Raw genomic sequence first — 21,640 nt, 5'->3', positions numbered from 1 at the left:
TGGGAGAGAGAGAGGGAGAGAGAGAGGGGGAAAGAGGGGAGGGGGGAGAGAAAGATACAAATAAGAAAAAAATAAAAATAAAAAAGGGAATAAATCAATGACCTGGTTACTAATTACAAAATATCGACTTTCGATTTTTAACTTTCTTTAATTAGAAAAAAAAAAAAAAAGGTAAAAATCACATTCTTATTCAACTGGTGACATTAGCTGTTGCAAATAAAGCTGCAGTATCCCTTCTTTAAGGACTGTCTCTCCGATTCGTTTTGAACGGATAAAGGGAAGTTAGACACTGAAAAACTAAATTTTAAATAATAGTTTTCCTCTTTTGGTTCTGCTTTCCTTTTTTTTTTTTTCTCTTTTTTTTCTTTTTCTTTTGGTTCTAGCTCTCTCTCAATTTGTTTTTCTTAAAGAAGAAAATAAAGCGAAGGAGGGAATTAAGTTTGTAACATGCTTTTCTCTTCTCAGAGTACAACAGTTTAAAAGAAAAAAAACAGCTACAAATAAAAACAGAACAAAACGAAACAAAACAGAAAGAAATAAAGAAAGAAAAGGGTTGTGGTACTGGGATATTGCAGCTTTTGAAATGGTTTTGTTTTTCTTTTCTTTTCTTTTTTTTTTTAAACCGATTTTCATTACTAGTAACAGAAGAACAAATGATGGTGAACAGGCAGTGTCAATGAGCTGTTTGGGGTTAGTCAGAAGCTCATAGCAGCTTTTAAGCAGGTACAGTCAGTAAAATGCTAGTGGGTTTGCAAATTAAGAGCAGAAAAGCAAAAGGAAGAAAAAAACTAAAATAAAAAAAAAGTAAAGGAGAAAATAATCATACTGCGAATGCATGCTTGCGTGAGAAAACTTAGTGGGAGCAACGGAAAATGCCATTAGATTAAGGAGGTTTATTACTGAATTCCTTCCATTTTGGTTGGTTTTTGTTTTTGTTTTTGTTTTAACCAGTCTCTTTTAAAGAAATACTGCATATTCAATTTGCACAGTTAGTTCAACACTAAGTCACTGTCATCACTGCTTAAACAACTGTTATGGGGAAAATAAATAAATAAACAAAGCAAAAGTTAAATGAAATTCAAAAAAAAAAAAAAAAAAAAAAAAAAAAAAAAAAAAAAAAAAAAAAAAAATTAAAAAAAAAAAAAAAAAAAATCTACCGAAACATACGAAACCGTGTAGATGGTCATTTTAAAGGATGTTCAAATGTCATACGTGTTTAATGTTAATAAAACTATAATGGCAAGAAAAATTAAAAAACAGTTTATCGACTATTTTAATGACTCAAAATGACATTAGCACCTGTAATCGGAGGAAGTGAAAGGCAAGGATTTAGGAAACATTCGCTGTGTTCTGAAAAAAAAGAACAAATTATACAAAGCCTTCAAAATTGTTGTTGTTGTTTGTAAAAGCCTGGCCTTCTCCAAGGGGACCTTCTGAGATTGCCTATGCAGTATTTCTAATTTCTTCTAGAGAATGACAAACCTCCTTAATTTAAATCGGGTGCAATTTACCACTGTAAAGGCATGCATCAGAACATTCAGGAACAGCCCAGTTAATATCAAACACTCACACACACCCCTTCCTCCTCCCGCGGCCCCTTCCTCATCCCTACACACAGACACACACAAAATAAGCAGACTGCATACGTCCCGCATAGGCATGCCTACCTCCCTCCTGTTACAGGCTCTCCAGTTATTTTAAAACACATTCCACTAGAATTACAATGTGCTTTTCATGCAACAATGAATGTTACTAGCTTTAAAAGGGCAGTCATGAAGCAATTAATTAAAATGCATAAACAAAAAAGGCTGGCTAAGATGGGTTCCCCCACATCTTCCTGGCCTTGAGTCTCTCCTGCCTCCCCCAGAGAGAAACCTAACGTTAAAGAGTGGTCCTCGTAAGTACCGCTCCTTCCTCCTTCCTCCTCGTTCTAACTTACCATTGGTCTCTCCTGGCTGCTTGTCCCTTTTCCTCTTCTTCTTCTTCCCCTGGATGAAGAGATGAAATGCAAGCAATTATTTCAGGAAACAGACGGGAGAGGGCATCTGGGTTCCCCTGGAAGGCAGGCAGAAAGCGGGGAGCACAGCGCTGTCTCCATCCACACCCACAGCGCCCAGAATGCTTCTGACCCCCTAGAGGGACACACACGCCCTGGAAGGGGAAGAGGAGGGGTCAGCAGAGGGTGAGGGAAAGACCTCTTTCCCCACCTACCTATGTGCATCCTCAAACCCGACCCAGAGCATCTGATTCCATAGCAGGGGAGAAAAGAACGGATCAAGGAAGATTCAGGGAGGTGTGGAGGGACAGGGTTGGGAGTGGCCCAAGAGCGCACAGCCAAGGGACAGATGAATGTGGAGATGGCCATGTGGGCTAAGAAAGCCCCCTGCCCCACGCAGACCTCCTCCTTATTAAAGCCAAGAGGTCCTCATACTCAATCAAAAAAAAAAAAAAAAAAAAAAGCTTTCATTGGGGCTTTACTAGTAATAGCAGCTAACATTTACTGAGCACATACTATGTGCCAGGCATGATTCTAAATGCGCTATGCATATTGACTCATTTTTCCCTCATGCCATCCTATACAACAGGTACTACAGCACCATCCCAATTTTAATTCTTTAAAAAAATTTTTTTTAATGTTTATTTTCCAGAGAGAGTGAGAGAGAGCATGAGCATGAGCATGAGCTGGGGAGGGGCAGACAGAGAGGGAGCCACAGAATCTGAAGCAGGCTCCAGGCTCTGAGCTGTCAACACAGAGCCTGACACGGGGCTCGAACCCATAAACTGTGAGATCACGACCCGAGCCGAAGTCCGTCGCTTAACTGACTGAGCCATCCGAGTGCCCCAATTCTTCTTCTTCTTTTTTTAATGCTTATTTATTTTTGAGAGAGAGAATGCAAGCAGGGGAGGGGCAGAAAAACGCTTATTTGAGAGAGAGAAAGAGAGAGAGAGAGAGAGAAAGAGAGCGCAAGCAGGGGAGGGGCAGAGAAAGAGAGAGAGAGGAGAGAGGGAGAGAGAGAGAGAGAATGGGGATCTGAAGCAGGCTCCAGGCTCTGTGCTGACAGTGCAGAGCCTGATGCGAGGCCCAAACCCACGAACCGTGAGATCATGACTGGAGTTGAAGTCGGACGCTCAACCGACTGAGCCGCCCAGGCGCCCCCCTTCCAATTTCACAGGTAAGGAGACTCAGGCACAGAGGGGTTACGTGAATTTCCTGAGCTCACACGACTGGCCAAGGCCGGTGCCAGGGTGGGAACTTCAGGCAGCCTGGGTTCCACAGCGCTTACCTACGGGGCTGTGCTGCCTTCGAATTTAATCCCGTGCCCTCTGGGGAAGGGTTTTCATTGATTACAGGGGATCAGTTACATGGGATCATTCACAGTCTCCAGCCTGGGACCTTTACTGCCTGCTGGTGGCTGTGGCTGTGGCACGGGAACAGGGAGGAATTCTGTAGATCTGGAATCAGATCTATCTGTTGGAGTCAGAGGCCCGGTACGTCTGAAACGTCACCAGTAACAGGACGGGCCCACACTTCTGTTTCAGAATATCTAAATGTTGCCTCTGCCCAAAAGTGCTCAAGGGGTGTTGATGGCAAGTCCGGAAGAGAAAAGACGAATCACAGGGGGGTAAACCTGGCAACCCGTGAGGCCCTAGAACCTCAGGGTGCAGACGCCGTGGTTTTTGCTTCATCCACGGGCTCAGGGCCACAGTGTCTCTCTCAGAGAAAGCCCCTCTGTTCTCTCAGATCTCCGGGCACGTACCATTCGGGAAGTCTGTCTTGGCCTGGAGTTTGAAACACTGTGACACATTTCATGTTCCTTGATGAGCAGCTTAAATATTAAAAAAAATTTTTTTAAAAAAGAGGAGCTCACGGGGCCTTCTCATGAGCTTCGACAGCCCATCTTCGTGTCTGGGCCCCTCCCAGGGGAGCAGCAAAGTGCCGCCTGGCTATCTAGGAACAGGCAGGAGGGGCGAGCTCCAGCGTATTTAGGAGCCGGAAGTGACCAGCAGGCACAGGGAAAGCGTTGCAACTCCGGGCGGTGCTGGCACCCACACACCCAAGGGCTTCGCGGTCACCTCCGTTAATACAGCGCTCACCCGTTTCCAATCTCCCGCAATATATTCTGAAAGGTGGTCGGAGGCTCTAGTCCCCACGGAAGGCTGTCAGTTTAGGTTACACATTAGAGAGCACTACGGGACCACGCGGTTTTCTCTTGTGCCCCAGAACGTGCCCAGTCCCACGACCCACGTGGGACTGTCTTCCTCAATCCTGTTTTTGCTAAGGAGTGATATAAAGCTTTCTGTTACCACTTGACTGGACAAGCAGGAACGTGAAAGAGGCTCAGGAAACTTTCCAGGACTTTCTGGACTTTACAATGACCAGAGTGACGTATAGAAACTTCTGTGTCAAGTCAGTTAAGGACAACTCCCCAGGTTAACAAGTTCCACCACAGTCCAACCCATAAAACCTTTGACTCTGACATCTGTTCCAGACTGTTTCCTGGGGCACAGGAGGGAGGGAGGAGGGTGTGTGCGTGTGTGCGTGTGTGTGTGTGTGTGTGTGTGTGTGTGTGTGTGTGTTCACAGCCATGTGTAAGGAGCCATTGTTGACAGGAGTCTCACAGTACCCCATTCAAGAAATAAAGCTCTTCCAGCCCCAAATCTACATCTACCTTTAAACTTTCTCTCAAGTCTGGGGCGCCTGGGTGGCTCAGTCGGTTGAGTGTCCAGCTCAGGTCATGATCTCAGTTTGTGAGTTTGAGCCCCACATCGGGCTCTGAGCTCCCAGCTGACAGAGATTCTCTCTCTCTCTCCCTCTCTCTCTGCCCCTCCCCAACTTGCACGCACACTCTCTCTCAAAATAAATAAATAAACAAACAAAATTTTAAAAATGAAACGGTCTCTCAAGTCCTGTCAGAGGCTTCCCTTATTACACTAAACCTCTTCTGAATACGGAGCTGAGCTGAAGTCACTGGCAGGGCCTGATGGACCTTCTGAAACCTAGAAAGCACTTCAAGAAAAGCCCGGGGCAACACCTGTCTAACTGACTCCCAGGGAGGTAGGTCAACAGCAGCATTCTTTGGGAGCTATCCCAAAGTTGGCCTTGTATCTCTGTGGAGGTGTCCCTCTGCCCAACTCCAGGGGGCACCACGCACGTAGACCAGAGTGCACACGGCACTCTGCAGGGTTGTGCACTGCGCGTTCTGCAAAGCTGTACGTGAAGGCCCTACCCTGACCCCAAATCTCTGCTGGGGAAGCGATATCGACAGCAGAACAGAATCTGTCTCTGTGCCAACATCCTAGATCACTCAAAGAATTGGGTCTGAAGCAGGCAGAAGCTGGAGGTGAAATCTTCAGAGCTTCTGCCCCGAAAGAAACCAGGAGAACAGGGGTCCTGGAATGAGACGGCCGCTCATGTGGAGGCTGCGGCTGTAAATCTCCACCTCAAGGTCAGGTGGGGGTGAGCAGCAAGCCTGTGGGTGAGCACGAACCTTCTCCTCCTCTTCCTTTCCGCTCCAGAAGAAAGGCTTCCCCACGGCACACAGGCTGAGGACAAATGTAAAGGGTCCCAAGCAGTTAAGACCCTGCGTGTGACCATCTGTGAATGACAAGGGCCCTGACCACGGCCGACATTCCAGGGAGAGGCATCGGCACGGATTCAGCTCCCAGGGGGAGCGGTCTTGGGCTGCCAGCCAAGGGCAGGGGGGCTCAGAGGGAGGTGGGTGGGGGGCAGTGATGAAGACGTGGGGGTCAAGCCCAACATTCAGTGTTCTCCACACCCCCTTCGAAGAGCAGGCAGCAAGCACGTGTCAAAAGGTAGGAGAAACAGCTAAAGCAAGCAGAAAATAGCGGCCACTCGGGGCCCACGTAGTCACGTGGATGTCTGTGGCTTCCTGATGGCAGGTAGGCTTTGAGAGTAAACACGTCCGATTTAACTCCGAGTCCCCAGATGCTGGGTGCGCAGTTACCTTCACAACCCACACCGACTGAACTGATCTCAACCCACATACGGAGAGCGTCTTCACCACGGACATTGTCCGTGGGAGAGCTAGGTCGGGAGCGCTGACCGGTGAAAGAATCCTCCGTGGCTCCACGCCACTGACAAGAAATGGGAGGAGGGACCACTGCTGGAATTCGGGCAAGTCTTGTCTTTCCCATCCCAAAGAGTGGACGGTTCAAGACCAAGTGATGCCGTGGAGTTAACGTCTCGGGCGAAATAAGAGACATCTCCTCCACTGAGAGAGGAGAGCCCACCCAGGACGCTACTGGGGAAACTGCGGATCAAGAGCTAACCGGGAGAGGGGACAGAGGTCTCCAGAGGAGAGCCAGTTTCTGAGAGAAGAGGAACCACAGGTACGACAACCCCGGTGATAAGTAGGAACAACAATCCTACAGTGTTTTCCAAAACCCAAGAGGGGAAACTGGGCAAATCCTGCAGGCGGCACTGAGCCCAGGAAGACACGTCACTCGGCACAGCCCCCCTTCCTACCTTTCCTGGGCCCTGAGGCATTTCATCTACCCCTCCAGAGGGTGACGACCCTTGGCTGCTTTCAGGGATCCTCCCATCATGCTCCTCTCAGGACAAACTAGGTTTTCAACTTGTACTGCACCACGGCCATCGGACAACTTTTGTTTTTCCCTCTTAAAGCCCTCCTCCTTTAAGAACTATGGCACGCTGATGGAGCCATACTGGGAGCCAAGACAACCCCCCACTGCCCCCCACTCTGGCGCTTGGGCAAGACGCTACTGTCCCAGGAGTGGGCAGACTGGAGGGCTCTGAGGCCTGATTCAAGTTGGCAGGGAGCGTTCCCCTTGGGCAGATGAACACTCGACCCATCTCCACAGACTCTAGTTCCGAGAAAAACGAACACCTACATAGTTATCCCGCGCAGACCAGCCGGGGTACAGCTGCATGTGAAGCTGTCGCTCCTTCCGGGCCAGCTCGTAGTATTTCGCTTGCTCTTCTCTGGACAGCGCATGCCACTGGAGGGGACACAGAGGCGGGGAGAGGCATGCAAAACATCACAAATTACACCGCGGCCGGGGATGAGAAACGGGTCTGATCTGCAGGGTCCTGGCACTAACGGGAACTCCGAAACGAAACCTGATGGGTCATCTCTCTCGTTCTCTCTGTGCTCTCTCTGGGGCTGGGGGAGGATGAAGGCGGTGGGTGTTCAGAAGATCCTTCGAATGTGGGTTTCTGGTCTTGACTCCATGAAGACCACTGAAGGAGTCAGAACGTGGCTGAAGGGACGGGGACGCTGTGTCATGCTACCCACCAGGCCCCAGTCCATTCGTCCCCCTCTGCCCAGCGAGGGAACTACCTACCCTTCGCCCCAGGATCTGGTTGATGGCGGCACTTTCTTTCAACGTGCACTCGGCCACGACCTTGGCCCTCATTTCCTTCATATACAACATGAACGCGTTAAGAGGTTTCTTTATGTGGGGCTTCTTCTTTTCTTCTTCCTTTTTGGAGTCCTGATGCTTTCTGGATATAGACAGAATAGACAGACACAACCCAGTAAACGATCGCAAGGCCCAACTTCCTCCACAGCAGAGAACCCGTCTCCCTGTCTGCTCAACGCCCAAGCCCAGCAGTCCTGAACTTCTGAGAAGCACGCTTCCACTTTTAGTCTTCTCCACCCTGGAAAACGGAACGAAAACATCCTAGCGAGGGTGTGGGGGGAAGAGAGAGATTTCGTAATTACTTCCTCAAGTGTCTCAGACACACAATTTTCCCAAGGCAGAGGGGAAGGCACAGCGTGGCCGATTCGCTCCCGACGGGGGTTTCTTGTGCTCTCAGGCCAGGCCTCTCAACGTTCCGTGGTGGGTGAGAGACGGGGACGTGGTTGCGAACCCCAGGCCGCCCAAGCACGCAAGTACACCCACACTGGTGCCAACCGTGAGCGCTGTGCTCTCTCAGAGTCCAGAGGCCACCCAAGTCGGGTGTTTCCCAGGGGCACACGCTCCATTGGCTAACCATGGGCCGGGCTACCACCCAATGGCCACCGCATCAACAAATGGGCTAGACAAGATGGGGAAGGAAAGAGCGGCCGAAAGATCAACAACACTCACGAGCTATGGAGTGAGCCGACGTCACTCTGGGAGGATTCCTGTTTGACGGTTGGCGTTACTATGGCCGGGTGGGGGATGCCGGTCGTGTGTAGAGTGTGATGTGGTGGGACCATATGGGGAGGGAACCTGGAAGACAGGAAGCTGTGTAAATCGTCAGAATCAAAATGAATGAATGGGGAGGGATGTGTACACATAATTAAAAAAAAAAAACAAAAAAAAACCCAGCACGTAACACTCACATGAAAGCAACCCAAGGCATATGAAACCTGTCAGCATTAATTAGCAATAAATTAAACATAATGATTCTCATAATGTCATTAAAGCCAATCTTCCCCTTCATTATTGCTACTGACAAGAGACATTATGATTTTTAACATCTTTAGCGAAAGACAAATATAACGGATGTACTTGGGTGGAAAAGGAGGCTTAGACTACCTGCTGGAAATCACACGTGTACTTGTTTTTTGAGGCATTATTAGTGGCATCTAAGAAGACAATCTCCTAAGTCCTAATCAGCTCTAGAATGAAAGGTGAAATCTATTGTTGAATATTGACAGCTAAATAAAATATTAACGTGGTCCAAGTATACACACATTTTTGACAATGCTGCGCAGGCCTCATTAGGGCCTCGTTCTGTGGATGGAGTGCAATAAAATTTTTCTTTTTCTTTTGCCGATATGCCTCCATCGTTTTGACAGGAGTGAGAGAAAGTGAGGCAGAGAGACGGGGAAAATCCAAATATTTCCCATCTGGTTCTCATCGTAAGTCACAGACATTTTAAATAATTAGCTTGTATCCTCTTAGGGAAAGATGCAAAACAAAACAAAACAAAAAACAAAAACAAAAAACAACAACAAAAAAAGAAAAATCTGTATTGTATACACACATACAAATGAAGCTTTGAATTCTGATTTGTATACCCTTTCCCGCACTAAAATTCTAGGATTCCTAAATTACTTTTACGTAATAGACTGCCTATGCATTCAAAGGCCTTCCAAATGACTATCAAAATTGTAAATATATGCATAAAGGTTGTTTTCTCCTCTAAAACTGTCCATTTTTAAGAAAGTTCTTTGAAATCCTCCCTAGGCCCTGAACTGGCATTTCCCTACAGTATAGACTAGCCAGAACATACAGAGCTAATTAAAAAAAATTTTTTTTTCAATGTTTATTTATTTTTGAGACAGAGGGAGACAGAGGATGAACGGGGGAGGGTCAGAGACAGAGGGAGACACAGAATCCGAAACAGGCTCCAGGCTCTGAGCCGTCAGCACAGAGCCCGACGCGGGGCTCGAACTCACGGGCCGCGAGATCGTGACCTGAGCCGAAGTCGGACGCTTAACCGACTGAGCCTCCCAGGCGCCCCACGTGCTAACTGTAAAATGTTCCTCTTGGCCCATCTGTGAACTAACAACTGGATCAAACAGCTTTCACATTTTCTGATATGCTTGGGTTACAAGAACCACCCTTTTTAAAAGAATACTACCACAGAGAATAGTAGGGTGAGGGGCACAGGGGTAGAACCCTGAACGAAACCAAAATGGCTGCCTCCAGGCTCCAATCCAGGCAGATTATACACGTGAGCAAGCTGGGTGCTATTCAGGTGAAGGAGAACCCGGGTCAAGCAGCTGATGCTTTCTGAATAAACCCAAGACAGCACAGTTCACGCACCATCCGGAGAACGGACACCTGCTCCCTAGGCAGCCAAGTGCGGTGGCAACTGGGAGTGGTAACAAGGGTTTATCAAGGTGGGATTTCAAGAGGATCCTAGATTTACAAGGGGCTTTTCATATGTGGACTGGAGATGAACCCAGTTTCTGTTTAATCCAAATAATGCAGCAAATGTTAGTGTGCAAAAGGGTAAAACAAAAAAATTAAAGTACTAACTGAATCTTCGTCGATCAATAGAGAAAATGCCAGTGAATGATGTAGATTTTTGAAGGGGCTCAGAATCACAGAGGACATTTGACTCAGAAATTCCATCCTGATGTGGCCCTCTCCTGCCACTGCCTTTACAAATGGAAGCCAGTGTCAGAGTTTGGCAACAATGACGTGATTTTTTAATAAGAACCATGTAGATCCTTTAGGGTATAAAAAGGGGGGGGGGGGGGGAAACACGGAGGGAGAGAGAGAGAGAGGGAGAGAGAGAGAGAGAGAGAGAAACAAAAAAGCCAAACAATCTCCATTCCCTTTCTGTAAAAAAATGAAAAGCAAACCCTCGGGAGGCACTTGGGCTCCTATGTTACACCCTGTTCCTTCCCACTGCGCAAGGGCCTCTGAGGAAACATAAGTTAAGAACATGTGTTCTTGGAAGCCCTTGGGTGAAGTGGTGGGTAGAGTGGCAGCTTTTACTGTGAATTTTAAAGGCTTGACATTCCTCAAATACATATGTTCTCTTCTTGCTGAATGAGAATATGTGTACAGACATATGAGAGAGAGAGAGAAAAAGAGGAGGTGGGGAGAGAGGGAGAGAGAGAGAAACAGAGGAGGTGGGGAGAGAGGGAGAGAGACAGAGAAGGGGGAGGGTGGGGAGGAGAGAGATAGAAAGGGTGAGAGAAGGGAGAGAGAGAAAATACTGTGTGTGTGTGTGCGCGTGTGTGCGTGTGCGTCCACAGCAAACACCACAGGCAGATACCACAGTTCGAGCACATTCTGGGGTGGGGCAAAATTTCTGACGCGGCCATGAGGAACGAATGCTTCCAAGTTCACATGCCTACACACATACTCATATATCTGAAAAATGCATAGCGGAGAAAGAAATGGGGCGGTGGGGTAGCGGGGGTGGGGGGATCTATATGCATACCTTTGCTTAAGAAATTCCTTTCTGCAGACAACTATTTCATGAAATGCAATAAACACCCTAAAAATTCTAAGCAGCTCATTATATACCCCCGTCTGCTTTTATGGCTCCAAGCCAGAATATAATGATGAACCTTAACTTGTTAAGGACAACTAATTTTTGTTTCTGGCTGTCTCAGGGGCTCCTCTCTTGCTCGCGCTCACTTCACTTCACTGTTGACACGTTTCTGTTAACTGGATGTCATCTGCCGGCCTTGATTTTATGCACAAGCAGTGGGATGCATTTTCCTGTGCAACAATCCTGCTTTGAGTTGCATTAGGTTTGTCATTATTCTCTCATTTTCCCCCTTGCACTTGTAACATTTCATCTCTTCCTGCCTTATTTTTTGTGAGCCACGGTGCACCCACATTATGGTTTATACATGATCTCTCTCCCTTTGAAGCCGGCAGATTTCAGAGCCCGCTCTCGTCAGGAGAAGAGCCTTGCACCAATTTAGCGGGCTGAGGGCCCGGAGCTCCAACATCTCAATCTAAAGGGGGTCACAGGGTGGCACAAGTGAGTGTCAGCAAGAGCTGTTTAATTGCCAATCTAGGCTTCTCCATGGTGTTTAAAGTATAATGACCCATCACTTAATTCTGAGAAGTCCTGGCCCCGCTGCTGAATAGAATGAATATCAAAGGGTGTTCTGGAACAGGGCAAGCTGCCTACATTTCCTATAACTGCCATAAGTATAATAGACCTATACTTCTGTCGCCCCATTACCACAATAATGTATTTAATTTGCTGTATACGCTTTTTAACTAGCTACCTTTCATAAGGCCTACCTGGGGAATCGGCGGCCTCCCCCCTGCACCTTGAGCCCCTAACCTTTCCTCCCACTGTTTCCTTCCTTTCCTCTACCCCCCTGCCCACCTCTAAATCATCGACTAACCTCCTAATGATAATTCAATCGATAAGCTTAACCCCAATCCCTATCCTCCGATTATTTCACTGCTTTTAGCCTCTAGAACGCACCGAATAAACAAACATGAAAAACAATCAGGTGCGCGGTGTAAATGCTGGTTTGCCGGGAAGATGAGCTGTGGATTAGGGGCCGCTCAGAAGCAGTTCTCCTCCTGGGAGACTCCCTATTCGTTCCCATGCTTTTTGCAAGGTTGTGATGACATTATTTAATGAATATAACCTTCCTCCTCTCGCTGGAGAAGAGAACACACAAGCATTTTCCCGCCTCACCAATGCTGGTGTGGATTTTGAAACGGAGATCGTTTATCACACCTGGGAAGTGGGATCTTTAAAATTACGTGATCTCCGTGGTGTAATGACAAATGTTAGGTGGGCTCTACGGCCTGTTTTTCTTAAACGAAAGTGATCCTTACTCTCCACTCCCCCCCCCCCCCCACCGGAAATCACGGTCTTGTAAGCAGGAAAAGGAGCTGTCTTGTCCTGTCTCCCCAGTCCCTTCCTCTGGCCTTGGGCTCCCATGCTGACTCCAGAGACTGGGGGAAGATCCTAGGGCAGCATCCTTGCCGTGTAATGCATGCTAATTTAATTATGGGCCATCATCAAAATGGATTACTTGTTGCAGCCCATCAGGAAAGTCTAAACCTCCACCGATTTAATTAACTTGACTGAAAATCAGATGAACAGAAAATAAAACTATCATTAGGAGCAATTAGTGACTACTTAAACATACTGCTGCCAACCGGTTTGTAAATAAACTAGCACTCACTGAAAAATTAGCCAGAATTAATTAGAGGGAGGAAAAGGAGAACAGGGGATCCAAAAGATCTAGGTACACATGTGTGGGTATATGTGTGTGTGTTACACACATATGGATAGCCTTAAAAAGATACGAATGCACACACACACACACACACACGACTTTTCTTTTTTTTAACAGAAGAATTCACCATTTATATCCAAGTACACGTGGCAAAACATCTCATACCAAGTATGGGAAGTCGGTGTGGAGGTTGTTAAGCCACAATATTTGAATTAGAAGTTGAAGATGGTCCCTTCTTAAGGAGAGTAAACATCGTTCTGTCCTTTGTCAGGGTGTAGGAATTCTTTGCTGGTTATTTGATGGGTTCTCTTCAAATTCTTGCTCTGCACACACGTGATTTTTTTGTTTTTTTTTTAACTTTCCAAAATTTAGAGCTACACAGGCCAATATGGTAGGCACCAGCCACACGTGGCTTTTGAGTACTTGAAACGTGGCCGGTCCAAATTGAGTTGTGCTGTTCAGTGCAAACTACGTATCAGATTTCAAAAACGAAGTACAAACCAGAACGTAACATCTCTTTAGTAGCTGCTTTACAGTGATAACATGTCCAAATGATAATGTTTTGACAATATTAGGCTGAACAAAATACATCATTAGAAAGAATTTCACCTGGGGTTTTTTTTTAATCCCCCCCCCCCCCCTTTAACCTTTTAAAAACTGTGGCTACTAAAATCTTAAAATTCCATACGGGACTCACCTTACAATTCTACACGACAGTGCTGCTTTAGAGAGGGCTGTGTTTGGGCAGGGGTGTCCCTGCTTGTGGACAGTGAAGAGTCTGGATTTTGAAAAGGGCACACCCTTCCTCAAACTGTCCTTTACACAATAATAAAATGACCCTCACCCTTCCCTTTCTTACCCAGCATGGGGCAACAGAGGAACGACACTTTCATAAGTTCCGCGAGGTCCTATCTATGTCTTCTGGCCTTCTTAAATTCTTAAGGAAAAACCGCTCCATTGATGGAGTCCGAGATTTGACCTCGAGACTTCAACATCACCTACCTTACAAGTCCAGGTTAATTTCTCAGTATTTCCTAGGAATAAAGCCCAACGCGCCCTTTGGGTCTTACACCACTGGAACTACACGAAGGAGCTGCCCCGGATGGCCTGGTAGCTAGCCAGAGAACTTTCCGAGAAGTCACCCATGGTCGACTTGGTCGGAGGCGCCCGTTCTTGGAACTCACCTAGACATGGAGGCGTTGACAGTCAGAGCTGTGGGGTAGGGGTGACGGAATCCTCCTGTCGTGATTGGGTACACGGGCTGACCTTGCCTATAAAGAGGGGGGCACAAAGTAAGAGAGTGCAAACAAGGGGGGGAGGGGGAAAGAAAAAGAAGAAAAAGGGAAAGTTCTCTCTGCACAGTAAGCTTTATTCTCATTTGATCAGAACAAAAATCTTGGGGATTGTACAGGAAGGATCAAAGGGAAGAAACACAGAACAATTTGAATGCCATAAATCTGATAGGAATGGCTAATTAAATTTTATAACCTCTGCTTATGTCAATAGAGACCCTCTCCCCAAGCTGAAACTAGGTGTTTTGTTGTAATAATTAAAGGCGAAGTCTCGCTTGCTTTAATGGAGCCATCACACTAATTGAGGGCTACACATCCAAAGGAAAACAATAATGAATGTAAATTTATACCAAAATAAAGTACAGTGAATCAAAGGACTTCAGTTGCGCTTTGGGCCTCTTTCGGTATTTAGATCTCGGTGAGAAAACATTAAATTAACAGAGCTTAATTTGTAGCCTTTTGTCAAATTAACAAGTGTTGACAAGAGTTACCGGGGGGAGAGTCCCCAAGAAGAATTGTGGGTAACCAATAGACAATCACACCTCATTACAATAATTAAAAAATACAGCAACATGCAAAATAGCATCCTCATGAAAGACACACAACTTTTTCTGACAGAGGGTTGTCTGAGTTGGCTATTCCTTTTTATCTAGCCTTCAAATATCTCCCCATCAGCGGAACGGGGCAACCGATGACAGAGAACTATTGGAGGAATGGCCCCATTTTCCGAGAAAGAAACGGGACACAAACTCACGTCCATGTCTACCCTGCGAAACAAAACGAAGGAGAAAGAAAGAAACAGGAAGTACAGCCATGGTTGGTATTTGGTATGGCTACCACCTCATACAAGCTACTTTTCACACAGCAGGGCAGTGTCTGTTCAACTAGAGAAAAAAGGGTAGACTGGGGCGAGGGGCAGGAGGCGGGGAGGTAACTACATCAGAACTTTGAAAGGGCATCTTCCCCAAGACCCAAAGTTCAGAGTTTTACCAGGAGGTATTCTGGTTAAGACAACAAATCGTCCTTGCTTTCTAGAGTAGAGATCACTGATAAACATGGAGAAACACATACACAAAAACACAATCACGAAACAGAGACCACATGCACACACACACACACACACACACACACACACACACGTGCGCGCGCACGCCCAGTATGCTTATGCATTAAAGGCCTTTCTACTCTGGTTTTGAAACACACATTTTGAAAAGTTGTCTAAGGAAGGTTAATGGATGGTACTATAAAAGCAAGACTGGGTGATAGGAAGACCAATCATAAAAGGCAGTTTGCAGACCTGCACGCCGCCAGGAACCCCGGCTGACACTCAGGAAGGCCCCACATGCTGGAGTGGGGATTCCAGACCCTCCCCCCCCCCCCCACCCAGCCCCTCATAATCAGGTGAACCAAGAACCCCAGGGAGACCCTAGCTGGATACTGGAACTTCTCAACAGACAGACCTTTCCGCTCTTACTGCCAGCCTTGGGAGTAAAGGTCGGGATGGTGTTGGGGTTTAGGGGTTTCTGAGAGGATAACCCTCCACTCTCACCCCTGGATTCCAAAATCACGCTATGCCTGTTTCCATTCTCGTGTCGCCTCAAACCAATGAATGACAGGACTCCACTGTGGGCTGCCACCGGCAGAAGTGCCATGATCAGCTTCCTTTGATAGAAGCCCTCAGAGCCTTTTGCAATTCCCCAAGTACCTTAAGGGCACCTTTGTTCACAGAGAGAAGCCTAGAGTCTTTGGGGACTGTGGGTTCAGAATGCTAAGTATCAATGACCTTTCTCCTACAAAACCCACCTGAATGGCTCCTGACTCACCTGCTTCCCCACAGGGCACCTCAAGGAGCATCTTTGCAACATATCCCACTGCGGCCCTCCCTCACCAACCCGTCTTCTGAGACACACGCACACACATACACACACACGGAATAAATAATAAGCATGCCCATGTAAGAAACAAAAAGGGAATTAAAAAAATGGAACTCCTTACTGTGGTACTAACCATCCTAGCGGATGGGGGATTTGTCCTACGGTGCCGGGCGATAGTGGGTAATACGGAGATATATCTGGAGGGTGCGGAGGCCGTGGGATTCCTGAGAGAAGAAGCAGCATTTTAGGTACGAAGGAGAAGAGAAGGAAAAAGAAACTGTCAGGGGATGGGAACAGGGAAGGGACGACGGACACATCTCTTCTGTAACGCTAGCATGAGTCTTTTCGGGACTGTGATCGTTAAGAGTTGTGGCTAAGTTTCATTCATTATCTTTCCCCGCCCTACCTTGAAAACTTGGTTTATCTCATTCTAGATGGATGGGTACGCTGGGTAAATGCAGACTCAGAAAATGCCATCTTGCATATTTCTGCCTTATGTGATCAGTGTTGATTACTGAAACTAAAAAAACAAATCTGACGGGCTTGGCACAGAGTAGGTGATCAAGTCATATAAATTCTCTTTGCCCTCCCAACTTGTGCCTTCACTCCTTTTAATTCTAATGACTTGCCTGCACGAGAGTTACTCCCCTAGGTTTCTAACATACCTTTTAAGTTACGGCCTTTGGAAAGGTTACTCTTGTCTTCTTTCAAAAAAGTTAACTCCCCTAGAATGTCTCTGACCTCAGCTTAGAGGATGAGCTCTGGGAGAAACTCACCAGGAGCCACGGCCTCTTCTCCAGGGTAGAATCTGAACTGAAAGGACCAGCGGATGCTGGAGACCTGGCAGGCTCGACTCTAGAACCTAATTCTCTCGAGGGCAGAGGCACCTGGGAGAATCGGCCCTACCTGACCAGGTGCTGCCGCATCGTGAGCACTAACAAGGCTCTCGAGGCACATCTGGGCACATCCCGAGGCCCGTGCCCCACTGCACGCTTACGTACGCCGCAGGCGCACATCCTGCCATCGATTCGGGGGAAAGCTAGAGCGCTAGAATCAATTCCGACAGAGGAACTTGATCTATGCAGCAGAAGTGGGAAGAAAACGAACAATGCTATTGAAGGTAGTAAGCTGCATGTCCGTGGATGAAAACTATTCCATTTTTTTTTTTTTTAATTCATTCAGGAAGCTTTTAATCTGTAAGTTAAGTCTCCCTGGGTGACATTTTCATGCAGACATTGCTTTCTCTCTATTACAAAAACCAAACAGATTAGCTGGTCTTGGACCCTACACCAAGCCATTTGCACACTTGAAAGAATGTTCGCAGAGGAAAAGTAAACAGTCTGCAGACGTTAATCATATGTTTTACGATAACCATTTAAAAGCTATTCCCTGTACTACCATTATTTAAATGAGACGTTGATGCTGCTATTCACTCACAGAGCCTGGGGCCGGCTAGCGGCCTCCTCCAGCCATCCAAGTACTAGGCGAGGTCCCCCATGAGCACAAAGGGGGCTCAGAGGCTGGCGAACACCAGCTAACGTGTGGCTTCGTTTGGGGGCGGCAAAGGCAGCATGAATGGGCAATCCACCTCAGCTCAACACCGAACAATCCCCTCTGACCAGATGACACGGGATAACAGCCATTTAAAATGCATCCTTCTAATTAACTAGCTGGTTAGAAGAACCCTACCCAGTGCACCGCCCAGCCTGTCCTGGCCTCAGCTGTTCTCCCATGGCCACCCCGCTACGAGCTGTGGCCGGCTGCTGGTTTCAAATCTTGTTACGGGGAGGGTGGCCAGTGACCCTGCCCTCTCTGTTTCCCCCTTTGGAGGAAAAAGCAGCCCATGTGTATGTGGGATGGAAAGAAGGGGAAAAGCGCCAAGGCTGACGGATGACGTGACACCTTCTGCCTGAGACTGGGCGGGTTGTTCCATGCTGCAATGAGGAAAAACACGGACTCCAGTTTTCACATCTGTATAATGGGCTCGATGATACCCAGGATATCGCAGGGGACGAAGAACCCAAATAAACCAGCAAAGAGAATGCGGGATCCAGTGATGTGGTCTCCTCCGGCTGCAGCAATAAGTCATTGTCAGGTGACTGGAGTCCCTTGACCGCCAAGGGAACTAGGGCTTTGGGGAGCCATGCTGCTGGGGCTCCTGTGCTCCCAAGAAGCTGAGAAGGAGGCCAGGGGATGCCTCCACAACTACTCCCGCCTCCAAGTCTGTTTGAGGCTCTCGGAGTTCGTTACAAGCTACTCCTGGAAAACACTGCAGGATTCATAGCCAGCCCTTCCTGGGGCATTCTGGGCTCTAGAAAGATTGTTAGCACTCCACACAGGAGAGGCTACTCCCTCACCAGGCTCTGGTCTCCCCAAAGAGCTTCTTTTCCGCACCCCAGGAGGGGGAATGAGGAGCCCCTCCGCCACGGCCCACAGCCCATCCTGAACTCCCCCGTCCCTTCCCAGCAGGCCAGGCGGCCCCGGACCCCGCACGCCCTGTTGGCATCGCACACACCGCCTACCTGTTTTGGGGTCTACGTCGGCTGGTAAGTGTGGAGGTGGGTTTCCCGGGGTGAAGTGTTCGTTGCTGTACGTGATGAGCGGCGTGAGAGGGTGGACATGGTGAGGGTGTTGCACAACCGGTACTTTGTTCGACTGTGGGGAGGAGAACAGGAGGCCAACGTTACGCTGGTTCCTGGCGGCTCGACACTGGGGGACACAGGACCCGTGGGCTCCCTGGACCCCGCCCTCCCTCCTGGACTTTGTAAGATGCACTCAATTCCGCCCGCAGCCCTGGCCCCAATCCATGCATTAAAAATAACAGATATTTGTAAAGACAGCTCTCTGGGCAGGCATGCTTCTGTTTTGACCTCCCTACGGAGCCTGGCTTTTAAAATGCCTCCTCCACAGCCACCCCGTCACGGACCCCAAGTGTGCACCTTCCCAGTCGGCAGGTAAATCGGAAATGGGGGTTTAATCTCCCAGGCCTACTGGGTTCCCGCAGGTGGTGGGGGGTGGGGAGGAATCTCTGACCCCAGGACCCCACCGGAGGGACCTTCAGGAGGCAGGCAAGGCTTCCCAGGGGACCAGCTAGGAAAACCTTCCGTTACAAGAAACGTGGCAGGGCCCAATTCCCACCCACTCGGCCTCCCCTATCCACCACCCCACGCTCCTAACATCCCCCTTCCCCTGGGAGCCAGCGGGCATGCTACAATCCTTTACAGACAGCATGGATGAAAAGCCCCACTCCTGGTCTGGTTGGGAGTGTGAACTTTACCAGAAAGCCCTACACTGGCAGGCGAGAACCTGCATATTTTATGCAGATTACAGCAGCCCTGATTCATTAGGAATTTCATTAGGAAGTCATTGGGGAACGCTAATAAATTAACTGGATGATGATAAATTGGGCTAATAAAAGGTGTGCAGATTAGAAACGGGCAGTTCTAGAAAACAAAGTACAGGCATTTTTATGTTCAAGAAGGGTGGACAGGTAGACAGAAGCAGGAAAAAAAGAAAAGCATTTGTTAAGATCTTTCCAGTTGCCATGACCAGACCTTCCTGAATTCTCCTCTTTCCCCCCAGCCCCTCTCTCAGCCCACCCCACCCCCTCCGCTCTGCTGTGCTATAACTTAGCCCAGCAAGATCACAAAGAAAAAATTAAGCTGAAACAAGCGAACTACTGGGCCATTTACTGAGAGTAATCCAATTGCAAAAAAACCCTATTCCCCATAGAGGATTTTCACTAAAATCCTACAACAGGGACATTTAACCAGATTAGGTACCAGCGAAGATAAAGAGGCGAGTATTAGATGATGAATGGATTAGAGTCAAGTTTCATTTCAGAACGTGTCTTCATTTCCTTTTATTACTTTTAGGAAGGCACAACTTGCATTAACATCAAGGAAAAGGAATTGCATTAAAAGAAAAGAAGTAAGGTTCCAGTGCTGCCCACTAGTGCCTCTCGAGTTCAGGGACCACGGAGCAGTTCGTTCGCCGTGCATTTTTCTTCTTGTCCTTTTTTTTTTTTTTTAATGAATAAGGAAGGGGTATACTATAGAAAGAGTATTTCTCACAATTAATTGCGGGGAAGGCATTGGTAAAAGGTACTCCTAACTTTTTTCAGGAGCATGTTTGGAAAGGAAAATATGGCCTTCTTACATGCTCCAGAAAAAACTACAGAGAAAGAAGTCAACACTTAAAACAGCTTGGTTTAACGATTCCCATAAACAAGTGGACACATTCAGAGGTGGCTAGCTGGTTGCTCAAAGAGCCTTATGTTGTGAATTACCAGTTCGCAATCAAAGCACTGAAATTAAAAAGCACCAAAGCAGAGGGAGTTTTGGTTAACACCTCCCTAGCAGCCATGAAGGTCTGAACAAGGCCACAGCCAGCAGCGTGAGGGGCTGCTGCCCCAAGGCCAAAGCCAGCATCTTATGAACATGCACTGAGGATTATTTGGGGGGAACATTTCTGTTCAGGACAGATTGAAAGGTAACCAGCAAATGAACTCTCACTGTGGGCTGGGGTGGAGAGGGGAAAGAGGAAAGGAGAGGGAGGGAGAAGACAGGGCAGACACAGCTGGAGGGAGGGAAGACCACTTTCCTTTGAAAGTGACTATTGCCACCTTCCAGAAGTTTTTTGTTTGGTGGGAAAGATACACACCTGCTGCAATGAAAAAAGGCAGATCGATCCCAGACAGTTTAAAGTAAGTGTGGGTAGGGGCGCCTGGGTGGCACAGTCGGTTAAGCGGCCGACTTCAGCCAGGTCATGATCTCGCGGTCCGTGAGTTCGAGCCCCGCATCAGGCTCTGGGCGGATGGCTCAGAGCCTGGAGCCTGTTTCCGATTCTGTGTCTCCCTCTCTCTCTGCCCCTCCCCCGTTCATGCTCTGTCTCTCTCTGTCCCAAAAAAAAAAAAATAAATAAACGTTAAAAAAAAAATTTTTTAAAGTAAGTGTGGGTAAAACTAGGAGATGAGTAGGAAGAACCACAGGTAACCCAAAGCGGGGAAGATGGTCACTTGGAGGTTGAATGACTTCTGGGCAGCGGGACCACCATAAGCAATGGAAGGAAGCATGGGATGGGGGTAGAAGGGCTGGTGGTTGACAGTGGGACCTACAGTTCTCAGCTCTGGTTGAGTCAAGCATCTCTCAGGACACTTGTCACAAATCTGGATGGCCAATCTTAGGAAATCTCTCAGCAGGAACCGGATTCAGTAGATCTGGGCTCAGGACCCAGGCATCCAGTCGGCCTCCTGAGGACCTCACGTGGCAGCTCTACCTGTTCAGCCATGAACCCCTAGACCAGAGAACCACGTGGCCACAAACAAGTGCCAAGGTTAAGAGACCTGGGGTCCTAATCACCAATCAAGTCCTAGTTCTTACGCAAGTCCACAGGAAGAGCTTACCACAGAACCTACCACATGGTGAGCACAGGAATGGTGGTTTATTATTGTTACTTATTAGTTTATTGTTAGGGAGAAGTGGCCCATGGCATGCGTCTGTCTACAGCTCAGAAGCACCAATTCCATGGCTGCCTTCCAAGAAGGACTAACAGGAAATGCAGAGAAAACCTTTCTCTACTTCTCTAGCAAAAGACGAAGACAGGATCTGGGTGACAGGAGAGCTGAGTGTAGGACGTGAAAGTTCATTTTCCCTCTTCCTCTTAGAAATATGTATGAAGGTTGGACACCATTGCCTTCATGTTATTTTGCACCCTTGAGCTTGGCCAATGGGTTAGTTTCCTGTCAAGATTCACTAGCACAGAAGGGGGTGGACCCCGAGCTGCTGCTACCCAGCCTTAGGAGAGGAAGGCAAATGGG

The 21,640-nt window shown here is 47.7% G+C and overlaps 1 protein-coding gene across 27 annotated transcripts in view; it reads right to left on the bottom strand.

Moving 5' to 3' along the window:
- The window catches only part of TCF7L2 (transcription factor 7 like 2), a 203,638-nt gene that overhangs the window by 7,128 nt on the left and 174,870 nt on the right, over positions 1-21,640 (bottom strand). For 7 of the 27 annotated variants that reach the window (XM_040486448.1, XM_040486449.1, XM_040486454.1 and 4 more), the window contains 8 exons: positions 18,345-18,477; positions 15,944-16,046; positions 13,841-13,927; positions 8,074-8,214; positions 7,327-7,486; positions 6,874-6,981; positions 1,940-1,988; positions 1,300-1,350 (listed from right to left, as the gene is read on the bottom strand). In XM_040486448.1, coding sequence (XP_040342382.1) covers positions 1,300-1,350; positions 1,940-1,988; positions 6,874-6,981; positions 7,327-7,486; positions 8,074-8,214; positions 13,841-13,927; positions 15,944-16,046; positions 18,345-18,477 — 832 coding nt within the window. The remainder of the gene's footprint in view (positions 1-1,299; positions 1,351-1,939; positions 1,989-6,873; positions 6,982-7,326; positions 7,487-8,073; positions 8,215-13,840; positions 13,928-15,943; positions 16,047-18,344; positions 18,478-21,640) is intronic. The other 20 variants (XM_040486451.1, XM_040486472.1, XM_040486459.1 and 17 more) reach the window with 6 other exon arrangements.

This window comes from Herpailurus yagouaroundi, unplaced genomic scaffold, assembly GCF_014898765.1.
Source record: "Herpailurus yagouaroundi ecotype Mexico unplaced genomic scaffold, PumYag 163, whole genome shotgun sequence".
In the NCBI taxonomy this organism is placed as follows: domain Eukaryota; kingdom Metazoa; phylum Chordata; class Mammalia; order Carnivora; family Felidae; genus Herpailurus; species Herpailurus yagouaroundi.
This window is presented reverse-complemented; position numbering and strand designations above follow the sequence as displayed.